The following is a 17,057-nucleotide window of genomic DNA, read 5'->3' on the forward strand; positions in this document are numbered from 1 at the left end:
ACAGTGTTGAAAGTCAGGCATCAGAATGAAAAGAATATGGGCTTTGGAGTCAGACCTACCGATTTCATTTCTAGTGTGGCTCTACTTCTTATTAGCTATGTGACCCTACTCTACTAGCTCTACTTATTAGCTATGTGGGAACAAGTCATTTCACTTTTTCAGCCTCAGTTCCTTCATCTATAAAATAGGAAAAGTAATATATATGACACTAGGTATTTTGAGAATTAAAATGGAATATATCTAAGTCACTCAATAAATGGTATATTATAAAACTAAACATTATAGTTTTACCTAAATCTATGAATACTGGATAGCTTTTTCAAAAGTGAAAACTGAGATCCATGGCTCCAAAATTAAACTGAACAGATGTTTCAGTGACCTCCCCTCACAGCAATAACCTGACAATCAGGAGATCTAAGGTTCTAAATGAATGAAGCTCTACCATCATATGATCTTAGAGAGCATTACAAAAGAACAGAACAAAACAAAACACAAATGGGAGAAAAAATCTGACTAGGATTGTCAGTAAGGAGCTGACACCCCAGAGGAAAGGACTGTAAGTTGAAAACAATGGAAAACTAAAACCATTTCACATTTATACCCCAAAGAACAACATTCTTCCTTAAACCAGTGACATTTGGAAAATTTTTCAACGACATTGAACATAGTTAATCCATCTCCCTAACACAAATTTTTAAAAATATTATACCACCATTTCTATCTGAATGAGCTATAATATGAGTTAACAAATCCTTATTATTAGTACTCTGTAATATGATCATTTTCTATCAAATTGCTAATGATAATACGTAACATTTGCCATTTGGAGCTTTAATTTTTTTTTTCATAAGGCAAAATTTTTAGTCTGCCTTGATAAAAACTGATCTTAGCTGCCCATGTGCTGATACCCTATCAATAGCATAAGGGAAACACACACAGCTCCAGGCTTTACTAATTTATATCTGAACCATCTATATCAATACCACAGCTAGAATACCCAACCAGAGCCAAAATAGAAAGTTTTAGCTAAGCCTGAGGTCCCAGTCTGCCTCTGCATCATATCCTCACTGAAAGATTGGGGGAGAGGGTATTCTCGCTCAGAAAAGATGCCCAGGTGTAAATACATAACCTTGTGATCTCACTGTTATTTGCACATGCCCATGGTCCCTCTTCTTGTTTGACTTGTACTCTATTCTAGTCCATACATTAGCTCCAACACCTTTTAGCACTAATTATAATTTATATGAGTCTCCCTGGTCTTCTCCAGAGTAAATCAGAATCTGTCTTCCAGCAGTGCTAGGCCTGGATTCACAAACTATATGAAGATGGGCAAAATATCTGAAGCTTCTCAGCTGAATGATCAATATCCACTACTTCAAAGTGTGTGTGTGTGTGTGTGTGTGTATATATATATATATTTGGAAATAGAGTCTTGCTCTGTTGCACTGGCTAGAGTACAGTGGCGTCATTGTAACTCACTGCAAACCTCAAACTCCTGGGCTCAAGAGATCCTACTGCCTCAGCCTCCCTAGTAGCTGGGACTACAGGCACGTACCAACACAGCTGGCTAATTTTTTTCTATTTTTAGTAGAGACAGGGTCTCGCTCTTGCTCAGGCTGGTCTTGAACTCCTGAGCTCAAGTGATCCTCACCTCGGCCTCACTGAGTGCAAGGACTATAGGCATGAGCCACCCTGCCCAACCTAGTTCACAGTATTTATCACAGTGATAATTAGGCATTACTTTAATGTCTATCTTGCCACCTAAGCTTAAAGAGGGCAGGAATCATGTTTGTCATGTTCATGACTGGATTCCTATAGTAGGTTGTCAGTATGTCCCAGCCACTCTTCTAGGTACTGTATCAGTTAATAAAATAGATTAAGAAATCCTGGCTCTCTTGGATCTTCTCTTCTAGCAGTCACTCACCAATTTCTAAGATGAGATGTTAGGTTCCAGGCCCTGAGAAACATCTGCAGATAGCTGTCAATTTGATTAAGTAATCTCATTTTTTTAATCAAAAGTTTTGAGAATTTTGAAAAGTTACTAGTTTCTACCTTTAAGTATATACTTTAACTTATTTATATGAAATGTTCAGAATAGGCAAATCTATAGAGACAGAAAGAAAGTAGATCAGTGGTCACCTAAAGCTGGGGGAAGGGAGGTTTTGGGAGAAAATGAGGAGTGACTGCCAACAGGTACAGGGTCTCCTTTTAGGGGGATGAAAATTGATTGGGATGATGGTTGCACAACTCTCTGAACATACTGAAAACCACTGAATTGTACACTTTAATTGGGTGAATTGTATAAGTGAATTACATCTCAGTAAAGCTTTTATATTTAAATAAACAGATGGAGAGGAATTTGTGGGGATGAGAAAGAACATTCTAACTTAATAGCCTCTATTCCTCAGAGGGTTTGGGGGATTGGAGGGAAGAGGTGAAGAACAAATAAGGCCAATGGGAAAGAGAGCTAAGGGAGTACTAAGGACCCAGCTACAGTGAGAGGCAATGATTCCATTGGGATTATTACCTCCATAGGAACAGAACTTCATGGGGTGAACTGCTCTGGGATTGGGGCTGGCAGGGCTGGTACAAGAGAAAGACAAGGGACAAGAAATCTCTGGAAATCGCTGGTAAAACAATAGTTTGCTATGGTATTTTTTCATGCCTTTTGTGTACGTATGACTTTTCTCATTTTCATTAAAAGAGGGCCAATGTGTCAGAGTCTATCTCCAAAATGTCTCTGATGCAGTATTCTATACATGCTGTTCATGATAAGGAACTTAAACATGAATAATAATTCAGGGTTAATAAAGTTAACATTTACTGAACATTTTACTATATGCCTAGGCATTATATTAGGTGATTCACATGCATTTTCCTTTTTTAATTCCAATAGTACCACAAGGTAAGTAATATTATTATCCCTGTGCTACAGAGAAGAAAAAAAGAGTCTGAGAGACATTGAGTAATTTGCCCAAAGTCACACAGCCAGTCAGCAGTGAGGCCAGAATTCTAGAACAGGTCTATCAGAACCCCCAATGCCTAAGCTTGTTACCACTGAACTGTCTTTTGACCATGAAAAAAAGACTTTCACATTGACTCTAAGGTTAAAATAAAAGGGTTTTTAATAATAATTAAATTATTTTAAATTGGTAATACATGGTAACTAGTAACTAGAGACCTATAATTTGGCAAAATTTGCACTGAAATCCACAAAGTTATCTTTTTAGTTAATCCATACCAATTTACCTCTAAGTAAAACCAAAATAAAATTTTCAAAATAAAACACAAGTTTTTTACATTTTTTATTGTTTAGATTTTATATGTACAGGAGTTTACTGTACATGGACTATATCAAAGACAATGAGAAAAGAGTTCATTTTAAACACTGACTGAGAAAAAATATATGTTGTATCAAACTACTTTAAAACCTACCCTTTTGCACAGAAGATGTGCTTGACTGAGGAGTTTTCTCTTGATTCTCCTTTTTGACATCCATTGAACCTAATAAAAAAGAAAGTAGTCAGCAATATTGGGAGGCCAAAGCAATAATGTGAAAAGAACACTTTGAAAAACTATAAACTAAAACTATTTTTAATAGGAGTCAGTTTTAATTTTATAATTAATATCCTTATTTTCTATATAGGACTTAGTTTCTAATATACTATGGACTTCATAATTTGCTCATTTATTTTATTTATCATATATCTCATTCTACTTAAATCTCCAAAAAGGGGCAGGATTTATTTTGTCTGTCTTGCTTAGTGCTGTATAATCAAGTGCTTAGTATAGCACCTGGCATGCAGAACACCCTCAAGCATTTGTTCAATGAATACATCAATAAACCAAAATGAGCTGATCTTTACGATGTTTACATTGGTATGTCCTAGAAATAAAATAGATGCTTTTTAGAGTTCCAAACATAACAGGGAAGCTAGAATACAATGTAATTCAATGGGCCAGGCAAGAGCTTTTTTTCTCGGTGCTAAGCTAAAGAACTCAAATAACAGTGGACCTTGTGACTGCACCAAATCTAAATCCACATATATCACTGTTTGTATCTCTAAATGGACTTATTTTTTTTAATTAAGCATAATATTTTTATTACATCTAAAAATTAACTATAATTCCTTAGCATCAAAAATAACCAATGTTCATAGCTCCCCAATTGTCTTAATTGTTTTAAATGTGTCTATCTGAATCAGGACCCAAATAAATTCTACACATAGCAATGGTTGATATGTCCCTTTTTTTTGAGACAGGTTCTCACTCTGTTGCCTGAGCTAGTATCCAGTAGCATCATCACAGCTCACTATAACCTCAACCTCTTGGGCTCAAGCGATCCTCCTGCCTCAGCCTCCCAAGTATCTGGGACTACAGTAGCGTGCTACACATATGGTTAACATTACAATTTTTTGTAGAGATGGGGTCTCCCCATGTTGCTCAGGTTGGTCTCGAACTCCTGGCCTCAAGCTATCCTCACACCTCAGCCTCACAAAGTGCTGAAATTACAGGCGTGAGCCACTGCACCCAGCTTCTTATGTCTCTTTTGATCTATAGCAGGGGTCCTCAAACTTTTTAAACAGAGGGCCAGTTCACTGTCCCTCAGACCGTTGGAGAGTGTGGCGCACATTCCACACATACGCACTGTGGGCCCAGGACGAGTCGACTGCTAAAGCAGGACAGGCAGCGGTGGCACCCAGTGGGCTGCATAAATGTCCTCGGCAGGCCGCATGTGGCCTGCAGGCCATAGTTTGAGGACACCTGATCTATAGGCTCCTCGCCCTCCTCCTATTTTTTTTCCTTCCCCTTACATTATTTCTGCTAATAATACCAGTTAGTTAGTCCTTTTAGAATTTTCTAGTCTGGATTTTGGTGACTCTTCCCCCATAGTATTGGGTTCCTCTGATTCCTATATTTTCTCTAAATTGGCATTAGTATTTAAATCCAGAAGAGTTTAATCAGATTTAAGTTTGGCTTTTGGGGGGAGAGGAGAAGATAAGATGACTTCATAAGCAGTTCTGTGTATTTCTCACAGGAAGCTCCTAATATTTCTCTCTCTTTTTGTGATGTGAACAGTTATGATGGCTATTTCCTAGATCAATTAGTTTATTAGTGATTGCAACATGGAGGTATTCTAATTCAATCAGTCTTTATTAACTAGGAAACTTCTATAGAGAGAAATCTCCCCTCTTTTGACCATTCAGTTACCCCAAGGTACAGATCACACAAGAATGTCACAATCAATGCTTTATTCTTTTCTTTATTTTCTGGTTTTCAAGATGATGAGTTGGATCTCTAGCATTCTCCACTGATTCCAAATAAGTTTTGTTTTGGTTTTTAGTATCATTAAGAACTCATGGATTTAAACATATTTGATATTTTTCCATCCATTGCTGTTTTGCCCTTATTGATGCTTTAATTGTCAGGTGGCAACATTTTTAAAGAAGGATCTAAGAATAATGCCATTCAAGGTAACAGATCTGGGGGGTGGAGCAAGATGGCAGACGAATAACACTGCCAGACAGAGTGTCTCTGCAGAAAAGACAGATTCTAGCAGAAATTAGAGGAAAGAAGCAAGAAGACGAGCATACAGCGGACGAGGGCCGGAAGGAGGGGTATCTGAGACCCCTGGAGACTACACGGGAGGAGGCTGTGGAGGAGAACTGGAGGCTGAGACCACCGGAGCAGCCTGGAGACAAGCAGCAAGGGTAGGTGGACATGCTGTTTCCCCTCCCCTGCATTTGGGACTGCTGGTGGGCTCCCCAGCGGGTGGAGAGACCTGCGGACAACAGCCCAGAGACCGCCGTCGCCAGCCAGCGGTGAGTCTGTAGCAGACGTGGCACCAGGTTCCCAACATCCTCCGGGCACCTCCCAGTGCACAGACCCGAGCCGCGCGGCAGGCGCCATATTGCCTCCTCCTCCCCTCGACCGACCCTACCCGCGGCTGCCCAGAGAGACAATACAGCCACCAGCCAGAGGCACCTCCAGGAAATGGGACCTTCCCTTTTGGGACCCTACAGCTGACTCAGGGGAACTCAGAGTGTGAGCTGCCTACCCGCCCGCCCTCCCAAGAGCTGCTGGCACAGTGTTACAGGAGAATGGTGCCGACTCAGAGGCTGAGAGACATACACCTAGCTTGGGCTCCCTGTGAGTGAATTGCGACCGGAAATCCTCCCCTGGTGGCATACAGTTTGAACTCTGGGACCCAGAGGTCGGACCTGCAGACCAGATCCCCTGAACCAAGGGCTAGCATTGCCCGGGGCACAGAAGGGTTATACCTGAACAGACTACTGAGGTGTGTGTGCCTCCAGGGGCGGATAGGCGTCCTAGAGGGCAACCCTCCTCCCAGGAGGAGGCCGTGCGCCCAACCCAGGTGGCGTTCCTGTGCAGGGAACCTCCCCACCGGCATCACAGTCTGGGGAGGCCTGGTGGCTTGTGGTCTGGCCTGCTGGCAGAGGCCCAGGAGTAGCTGCGGAGTTGGGGAGGGTGGAAAGAAGCGAGGCCCGCTCCAGACTGCGGGTCTCAGACAGCCCCACCCCCACACCCAGACTTTCTGGCTGAGCGGGACCATTCCAGCCCAGGAGTTTGAGGTTGCTGTGAGCTAGGCTGACGCCACGGCACTCAATCTAGCCTGGACAACAAAGCGAGACTCTGTCTCAAAAAAAAAAAAAAAAAAAAAAAAAAAAGCTCACTGTAGCAGAAGATGTTCATTCCAGACAAATAACTAAAAACATTATATACACTCAAAGGAAAATATGTAAAAAAAAAAAAAAAAAAAAAAAAAAAACATTATCATCTTTAGGCAAGTAAATCTTACCTTCATTCGCTGTTCGTCCCATAGTATCCCTTTCTGATTTTCTTTCCTACAAAGAGAAAAATCAATTAATACCTCCTTTTAGCATAATACATTTCTGAAGGATAGTAGTATTTAGAAATCAGTTATAGGATCAGATCATTTCAATGACCTTCCCATGAATAAAAATGATAAGATTAGTAAATTAGTAGTTACCTGGGGCTGGAGAGGAGGGAATAAGGAGTGACTGCTAATGGGCACAGGCTTATGGGGTTTCCTTTTTGGTGTGATGAAAATATTCTAGAATTAGACAGTGGTAGTGGCTGTACTGCCTTATAAATACACTAAAAACCACCAAATCGTACACTTTCAAATGGTGAATTTTAAAGTATATAAATTATATTAAAAATTAAATGAGAAGATGGCGGACGAATAACACCGCCAGACAGAGTGTCTCTGCAGAAAAGACAGATGCTAGCAGAAATAGAGGAAAGAAGCAAGAAGACGAGCATACAGCGGACGAGGGCCGGAAGGAGGGGTACCTGAGACCCCTGGAGACTCCACGGGAGGAGGCTGTGCAGGAGAACTGGAGGCTGAGACCACCGGAGGAGCCGGAGACCAGCGGCAAGGGTAGGTAAATTTGCTGTTTCCCCTCCCCTGCATTTGGGACTGCTGGTGGGCTCCCCAGCGGGTGGAGAGACCTGCGGACATCAGCCCAGAGACGCTGCCGCCAGCCAGCCATGAGCCTGTAGCAGACGTGGCACCAGGTTCCCAACTTCCTCCAGGCACCTCCGTGTGCACAGACCCGAGCCGCGCGGCAGGCGCCATATTGCCTCCTCCTCCCCTCCGCCGACCCTACCTGAGGCTGCCCAGAGACACAATACAGCCACCAGCCAGAGGCACCTTCCCTTTTGGGACCCTACAGCTGACTCAGGGGAACTCAAAGTGTGAGCTGCCTACCCGCCCGCCCTCCCAGGTGCTGCTGGCACGGTGTTCCCAGGAGAATGGTGCCGACTCAGAGGCTAAGAGACACAGACACAGCTTGGGCTCCCTGTGAGTGAATTGGGACCGGAAATCCTCTCCCTGGTGGCATACAGTTTGAACTCTGGGACCCAGAGGTCGGACCTGCAGACCAGATCCCCTGAACCAAGGGCTAGCATTGCCCGGGGCACAGAAGGGTTATAAGTGAACAGCCTGCTGAGGTGTGTGTGCCTCCAGGGGCGGATAGGCGTGTTAGAGGGAAACCCTCCTCCCAGGAGGAGGCCGTGCGCCCAACCCAGGTGGCGTTCCTGTGCAGGGAACCTCCCCGCCGGCATCACAGTCTGGGGAGGCCTGGTGGCTTGTGGTCTGGCCTGCTGGCAGAGGCCCAGGAGTAGCTGCGGAGTTGGGGAGGGTGGAAAGAAGCGAGGCCCGCTCCAGACTGCGGGTCTCAGACAGCCCCACCCCCACACCCAGACTTCCTGGCAGAGCGGGACCATTTCAGCCCCGCCCTGACAGCTTTCCCTGGAAACAGAGAACGGAACTTTGACCCCTGCTAACTGCCTGAGGGCAGGCTTACCCAACCCAGCTCCGCCCAGATCAAGAGCTGATAACAGGACACAAAATCAACAGCACAGCCTGTTCCTCCAAGCAAACGCCACCTACTGACAGGGACGGCATCTTGCACAGCCTTTCCACGGCACCCACTGACTCAATATACAGGGAGTGGTCCAATTTCACCCACAGACACCACCTAACGCCTCAGAAACTAAACGAGGTGTGTGAATACCCAAACAATAACTAAAAGAAAGAAACAACAACTGATCGACATGGGAAGAAATCAGTGCAAGAACTCAGGAAATATGAACAACCAAACGGAAAACACACCCCAAAGAGGAACACCAGCCCCCTAGAAACGGACACCAACCAAAATCAGGCAACCAGTATGACAGAAGAGGAATTTCGTATATGGATCATAAGAACACTCACCCAGCTGCAACAACAACTCAATAACCAACACAAAGAAACCACAAAAAGCCTCCAGGATATGGGAAAAGAAATAGACACAATGAAGAAAAGTGTAACCGAACTCCTCGAAATGAAGAATCAATTCAAGGAACTACAAAATACAGTGGAAAGTCTCAAGAACAGGGTAGATCAAACAGAAGAAAGAATCTCAGAGCTTGAAGATAACACCCTCCAATTAAATAAATCAGTCACAGAAATAGAGCAGAGAAACAAGAGAAAAGAGCAAAGCCTACAAGAGCTGTGGGATTATGTGAAGAAACCTAATGTGAGGGTCATAGGCTTACCAGAAGGGGAAGAAGACAACACTCAAGGGTTGGACAAGCTGTTTGAAGATATAATAGAGGAAAATTTCCCAGGCCTTGCTCAAAATCTTGATATACAAGTTCAAGAAGCTCAGAGGACCCCTGGGAGATTCAATGCAAACAGGAAGACGTCACGACATGCAGTCATCACACTGACCAAAGTATCAACTAAAGAGGCCCTTCTAAGAGCTGTAAGACAAAAGAAGCAAGTAACATACAAGGGAAAGCCAATTCGAATAACATCAGACTTCTCTAATGAGACTTTACAAGCAAGGAGAGACTGGGGCCCCATTCTCACTCTTTTGACACAAAACAATGCCCAGCCTAGAATATTATTCCCTGCAAAACTAAGCTTCGTATATGAAGGAGAAATAAAAACATTCTCAGACAAGCAAAGGCTCAGAGAATTCACCAAGACAAGACCAGCCCTACAAGAAGTACTTTAACAGCGTTACACACGGAACATCATAATAACAACCCACGAATATAAAAACAACCAAAACCCAAAGATATTAAAGGCCAGATATTACAATGGCTCAAGACAGGAATCATAGCAACAACATCCAACCCAACAGAATGATCACTAATCTACCTTACCTATCAGTTCTCTCAATAAATGTGAAGGGCTTAAACTCTCCACTCAAAAGACACAGGCTGGCTGAATGGATAAGAAAATACAGGCCAAGTATATGCTGTCTTCAGGAAACACATCTAACCTGCAAGGATGCATATAGACTAAAAATAAAAGGGTGGAGATCAATATTCCAAGCAAATAGAAGCCAAAAGAAAGCTGGTGTGGCAGTTCTAATTTCAGACGATTCAGTTTTTAAACCAACAAAAGTAGTGAAAGACAAAGAGGGTCATTATATAATGGTGAAGGGCACAGTTCAACGAGAAGAGATAACAATTTTAAATATATATGCACCCAACTTAGGTGCACCCAGATTCATAAAGCAAACCTTACTGGAGCTAAGCAAATGGATTAATAGCAACTCCATAATCGCCGGAGATTTCAACACCCCACTGACGGCACGAGACAGATCCTCCAAACAGAAAATTAATAAAGAAATAATGGATTTAAACAAAACTCTAGAACAATTGGGTCTGACTGACATTTACAGAACATTCTACCCAAAATCCACTGAATATACGTTCTTCTCATCAGCTCACGGGACATTCTCTAAGATTGACCATATCCTAGGACACAAAGAAAATCTCAAGAAATTTAAAAAAATAGAAATCATACCATGTACCTTCTCAGATCACAGTGGAATAAAACTAGAAATCAACCCTAACAGAAACTCACATTTCTACACAAAAACGTGGGAATTAAACAACCTCTTACTAAATAATTACTTCATAAATGAAGAAATCAAGACGGAAATAAAAAAATTCTATGAACAAAACGACAATGGAGAGACAAGTTATCAACTCCTCTGGGACACAGCTAAAGCAGTTCTGAGAGGAAAGTTTATCTCCATAAATGCCTGTAACCAAAAGACAAGAAGATCACAAATAGACAATCTAATGAAACGACTCAAAGAGCTGGAAAAAGAAGAGCAGACCAACCCCAAAGCCAGCAGAAGAAGTGAAATCAACAAGATCAAATCAGAACTAAACGAAATTGAAAACAGGGAAGCTATTCAGGAGATTAATGAAACAAAAAGTTGGTTCTTTGAAAAAATAAACAAAATTGACACACCGTTGGCTAAGCTAACGAAAAGCAGAAAAGAGAAATCTCTAATAAGCTCCATCAGGAACAAAAAAGGAGATATCACAACTGATCCCAAAGAGATACAAGATACAATTTATGAATACTACAAAAATCTTTATGCACACAAACTGGAAATGTGGAGGAAATGGACAAATTTCTCAAAACACACAGCCTCCCTAGGCTCAACCAGGAAGAAATAGATTCCCTGAACAGACCAATCTCAACAGCTGAAATAGAAACAGCAATTAAAAATCTCCCTAAAAAGAAAAGTCCCGGTCCAGATGGCTTCACACCTGAATTTTACCACACTTACAAAGAAGAACTATTACCTATCTTGCAGAAACTATTCCACAACATCGAGAAGAATGGAAACCTCCCCGACACCTTTTATGAAGCGAATATTACTCTGATACCAAAAACAGGAAAGGATGCAACAAACAAAGAAGACTACAGACCAATATCCCTAATGAATATAGATGCAAAAATTTTCAACAAAATCTTAGCCAACCGAATCCAGATACTTATCAAAAAAATAATCCAGCACGACCAAGTGGGGTACATCCCAGGGATGCAGGGATGGTTCAACATACGTAAATCTATAAATGCAATTCACCACATAAACAGAAGCAAAAACAAAGACCACATGATTCTCTCAATAGATGCAGAAAAAGCTTTTGACAAAATTCAACACCGTTTCATGATACGAACACTCAAGAAAATAGGCATAGAAGGGACATACCTAAAAATGATACAAGCCATATATGACAGACCCATAGCCAACATCCTACTGAATGGGGAAAGATTGAAATCATTCCCACTTAGAACTGGAACCAGACAAGGCTGCCCACTATCTCCACTTCTGTTCAACATAGTGCTGGAAGTCTTGGCTACAGCAATCAGACAGGAAAATGGAATCAAAGGTATCCAAATAGGGGCAGAAGAGATCAAACTTTCACTGTTTGCTGATGATATGATATTGTATCTAGAAAACCCCAAAGATTCAACCAAGAAACTCCTGGAACTGATCAATGAATTTAGTAAAGTCTCAGGATACAAAATCAATACACAGAAATCAGAGGCATTCATATACGCCAACAACAATCTCATTGAGAACCAAATCAAAGACTCAATTCCCTTCACAATAGCAACAAAGAAATTAAAGTACCTAGGAATATACTTAACCAAGGAGGTAAAAGACCTCTACAGGGAGAACTATGAAACACTGAGGAAGGAAATAGCAGAGGATGTAAACAGATGGAAATCCATACCATGCTCGTGGATCGGCAGACTCAATATCATCAAAATGTCTATACTACCCAAACTGATCTACAGATTCAATGCAATACCTATTAAAATCCCATCAGCATTCTTCACAGATATAGAAAAAATAATTTTATGCTTCGTATGGAACCAAAGAAGACCCCGAATATCAAGAGCAATTCTAGGCAACAAAAACAAAATGAGAGGCATTAATATGCCAGATATCAAACTATACTACAAAGCTGTAGTAATTAAATCAATATGGTATTGGCACAAAAAGAGGAATATTGACCAGTGGAACAGATGTGAGAATCCTTATATAAAACCATACTCATATAGCCATCTAATCTTTGACAAAGCAGACAAAAACATACTCTGGGGAAAAGAATCCCTTTTCAATAAATGGTGCTGGGAAAACTGGATAGCCACCTGTACAAGGCTAAAACAGGACCCACACCAGGACCCACACCTTTCACCTCTCACAAAAACCAACTCACGCTGGATAACAGACTTAAACCTAAGGTATGAAACTATTAGAACTCTAGAGGAAAAAGTTGGAAACACTCTCCTAGACATCGGCCTGGGCAAAGAGTTTATGAAGAAGTCCCCAAAGGCAATCACAGCAGCAACAAAAATAAATAAATGGGACATGATCAAACTACAAAGCTTCTGCACAGCCAGAGAAATAGTCATGAAAGTAAACAGACAGCCTACAGAATGGGAGAAAATTTTTGCATCCTATGCATCCGATAAGGGACTGATAACTAGAATATACTTAGAACTCACGAAAATCCGGAAGAAAAAATCAAATAACCCCATTAAAAAGTGGGCAAAGGACTTGAACAGAAACTTTTCTAAAGAAGACAGAAGAATGGCCAACAAACATATGAAGAAATGCTCAACATCTCTAATCATCAGGGAAATGCACATCAAAACCACAATGAGATATCACTTAACCCCAGTGGGAATGGCCTTTATCAAAAAATCTCCAAACAATAAATGCTGGCATGGTTGCGGAGAGAGAGGAACACTCCTACACTGCTGGTGGGACTGCAAACTAGTTCAACCTCTGTGGAAAGCAATATGGAGATACCTTAAAGCGATAACAAGTGAATCTACCATTTGATCTAGCAATCCCATTGCTGGGCATCTACCCAAATGATCCAATGACACTCTACCAAAAAGACACCTGCACTCGAATGTTTATAGCAGCACAATTCATAATTGCAAGGCTGTGGAAACAGCCCAAGTGCCCATCAATCCAAGAATGGATTAATAAAATGTGGTATATGTATACCATGGAGTACTATTCAGCTCTAAGAAACAATGGTGATATAGCACATCTTATATTTTCCTGGTTAGAGCTGGAACCCATACTACTAAGTGAAGTATCCCAAGAATGGAAAAACAAGCACCAGATATATTCTCCAGCAAACTGGTATTAACTGAGTAGCACCTAAGTGGACACATAGGTACTACAGTAATAGGGTATTGGGCAGGTGGGAGTGGGGAGGGGGGCGGGTATATACATACATAATGAGTGAGATGTGCACCATCTGGGGGATGGTCTTGATGGAGACTCAGACTTTTGGGGGGAGGGGGGGAAATGGGCATTTATTGAAACCTTAAAATCTGTACCCCCATAATATGCCGAAATAAAAAAAAAAAATTAAATGAGTAAAAATGAGCAGATAGTAGGTTGGCAAAGTTGGGATTCAAACTGAGGCCTATCCCAGAAGTGCACTTCTACTATACCATGTTGTCAAGAGGTAGAAGAATCAGGACTGTTCTTGGTGAAACTTATAAGTCCTGCAAGAGTCAAAACTTCTAACAAGAATTACTTGTTAGAAGGCCTGTGTACTTTAAGCCATAATTCATTAATTCAAACTTTTCCTGAATATCCTCAAAACACCAGCCACTCTACAACAAAGATAAATAATAGACTATCAATGCCCTCCAAGAGCTCAAAGGTATATACACATGGATAAACTTAATACAACAAAAGGATATCTACTTTCCCATTACTCTGTGTGCCTATAATAAGAACATGACAATGTGTACAACTGAAGGTAATTTGGTATTTAAAAGAAGCCTACAAAGAATACACTCAAAAGCCACCCAGAGAGCTATTTTCACCTCCGACTCAATAAACTTATATTCAAGCATCACTTCCCCAAAACTTACTTCTTCTGACATCCTTCTCTTATTAACACCACTACTTTTCAAAGTACTTAAAGCTCTAGGTATGTTAATTCCTCCTCTTTCATTCATACATTCATCAGTGACCAACAAGTGCTATCTCATTTCCCTTTGCCCTGCCATTCAATGATTTACACCTTCATTAGCTCCTGCCTGGTATAGTACCATAACCACCTAACTCATCTGGCTACCAGTGTTTCCCTACCATAACCTACCTAATACACAATGTGAGATAAGGTCTGAGCTCTTTTCTGCCCAAATCAGTCTCCTGTTTCAATAGTTTCACTATTTAATGGAGAAAAAAATCTTCCGTGGAACATAGTTATTAAGGCCCTTCACAATTTCAAAGCCACTTGATATTTACCATCCACACCTAAGCCCAAAAGGACTTTGTTTCAAGGACTCATGTTTTTCTATCTACATGGGATACCTTTTCTTCCTCTTCTGCTTCTTGAAATACTATCTATGCTCTGAGTCCTAACATAAATGCGACCTACTTCTTTACATCTTTCTTATTCCTTTCTCCATTACCAACATGTGTCCAGGTGTGACCTAGTCATTTATTTATTTAACAAAGATTTACAGAATTCTTGTTATATGCTTGGTGTTGTGTAGACAGAAGATACACAATCTACTACAAAAGCACTGGAAATCCAGTGGGAAAGAGATATAACAAATCATTATTCAACAAAACAATAAAATACAGGCTTTAAGAGAGGTAAAAGTAGTACTCTATGGGAAGGTAAAAGCCACAATTAACTGGGAATATAAAAGAAGGCTTCTCAAGGAAAGTGGCACTTGGATTGGTTCTTTAAAGATGATAATTTTAATGAACATAGAAAGAAGAGAGAAATTTCAAGCTGAAGACACAAAATGACTGGAAACTAAAGAAGCTCCTGCCTCCTCCATTGGATTATGAAATGCTGGAGTGGCTCAGGTTCCCTCTAGGCCCTTATCTCCCTCTACAGTTTCTCTCAAGGGCCATAGTTTCAGGAGCTACCTATATAAATACAACTCACAAAGCATTATCTCCCCATCCAAGACCTCATCTCCAAAAGTTAGGCTAAAATAATCAAGTGGATTGACTATTCGATACCTCTGCTAGGATGTTGTCAATTAAGGACTATAGCCTAATGGTTAAAGAAACAGACAAGAAAGTAAAGAGTGCTGAATCCAGGCAAATAGTAAAGAGAAATGCACTGTAATCCAGGCAGAGAATGAAGGCACTCAGTTGTAATCAGAGAGCAAAAAGTTGTGGGTTACATTAAAATAAGTCTTATTACTTATTACATTGAACTGAAGGATGGATCACACAAAGAAGATATACCCAGGTTCCCATGTCCTCTCAAATACCTAAACCATAGATGAATTCTTAATCCCTGCTGGTAGCAACTGCTTCCATTAGTTAAATAAGTAATTTCTGTAATCCTGAAAGGTGAAGAAATAAGTATAGAGATGATTAACAATAAATCTTTGAAGAAGACCTAAATTAATAATCCATGAACCATATTCACAAGCTGGAAGACTCTATAGTCTTAATATGCCATCTCTCCCCAAACTGATCTATACAATCAACACATCAACAATCAAAACCCTAACAGGTTTTTTTTGGCAGAAAGTGACAAACTGATTCTAAAATTTATATGAAAATGTAAAAGATTAGACTGGCTAAAACAATCTCAAAAAAGAACAAAGCCAATGAATTTACATCATTTCATTTCAAGACATAGTGTAAAGCAACAGTAATCAAAATTGTGATACTGGCATAGGATACACAAATGGGATCAGTGGAAAAAGAATAGAGATTCCACAGACAGACCTACAAATACATGGCCAATTGATTTTCAACTAAGGAACCAAGGCAATCCAATGGGAAAGAGAATTATTTTTAAAAGAATGGTCCTGTTATTTAAAAGTGGACTTGGATTAGTTGTAAATGTATATTGCAAACTCTAGGGCAACTACTGCAAATAGTAAAAAAAAAAAAAAAAAAGTATAATAGATATGCTAACAAAGGAGAGAAAATGAAATCATATAAAATGTTCAATTACCCAATAGTTTGAGGTTGCAGTAAGCTATGATTGCGTCACCGCCCTCTAGCCAGGGTGACAAAGTGAGACCTTGTCTCCCCTTACACTTTCTTCCCCACAACTATATGTTTTGATAAATGATAAAAAAATGAGCCAGTTTTCAAAGAAGAAATAGTTCTTACCTCAAAAGAAAAATAAACACAAAAAATAAGTTACTGGTTCCTAACAGGAAAAATACATTCTGATAACTGTATGATGAGAAACTGCTTACATACACATTGCAGATCAAGTATTTGAGTTAAGATGTTAGTCTACACAGATGGGTAATTGTAACTTTATTGCCATTAAAAGATTTTAAGTTGCATTCATGCTTATGTGTACATATAATGAAAAATGAGCACAATAATGAACAGTGATATTTCCTTAAGTCTGCTCTGTTTAATTCTGCTGTCCGCTCTTCTATAATGCTGCATCCCTAATTGTACACAGTTTAGTGATATTGAGGAGTATGAAGTTGTTGCCCATCAATTAAAATCACTAAGTTGATTTTAAAAATGCTCAATTAAAACCACAAAAGGCATAAAAAGTGTAGAAGACAAAAACAGAAACAAAGAACAAGGAAAATTTTTAAAAAATGACAAGCACAGTAGATATTAATCCAACTATATCAAAAATCGCTTTTTTTTAAAGACAGGGTCTCACTCCGCGATCAGGGCTGGAGTGCAGTAGCATCATCACAGCTTATTACA

General features: G+C 40.4%; 1 protein-coding gene across 3 annotated transcripts in view; it reads right to left on the reverse strand.

Moving 5' to 3' along the window:
* The window catches only part of SCML2 (Scm polycomb group protein like 2), a 110,686-nt gene that overhangs the window by 71,861 nt on the left and 21,768 nt on the right, over positions 1-17,057 (reverse strand). For all 3 annotated transcript variants that reach the window (XM_012784700.3, XM_012784702.3, XM_075999088.1), the window contains 2 exons: positions 6,821-6,866; positions 3,436-3,504 (listed from right to left, as the gene is read on the reverse strand). In XM_012784700.3, coding sequence (XP_012640154.2) covers positions 3,436-3,504; positions 6,821-6,842 — 91 coding nt within the window. In that variant the 5' untranslated portion in view covers positions 6,843-6,866. The remainder of the gene's footprint in view (positions 1-3,435; positions 3,505-6,820; positions 6,867-17,057) is intronic.

Source organism: Microcebus murinus, chromosome X, assembly GCF_040939455.1.
Source record: "Microcebus murinus isolate Inina chromosome X, M.murinus_Inina_mat1.0, whole genome shotgun sequence".
Classification (NCBI taxonomy): domain Eukaryota; kingdom Metazoa; phylum Chordata; class Mammalia; order Primates; family Cheirogaleidae; genus Microcebus; species Microcebus murinus.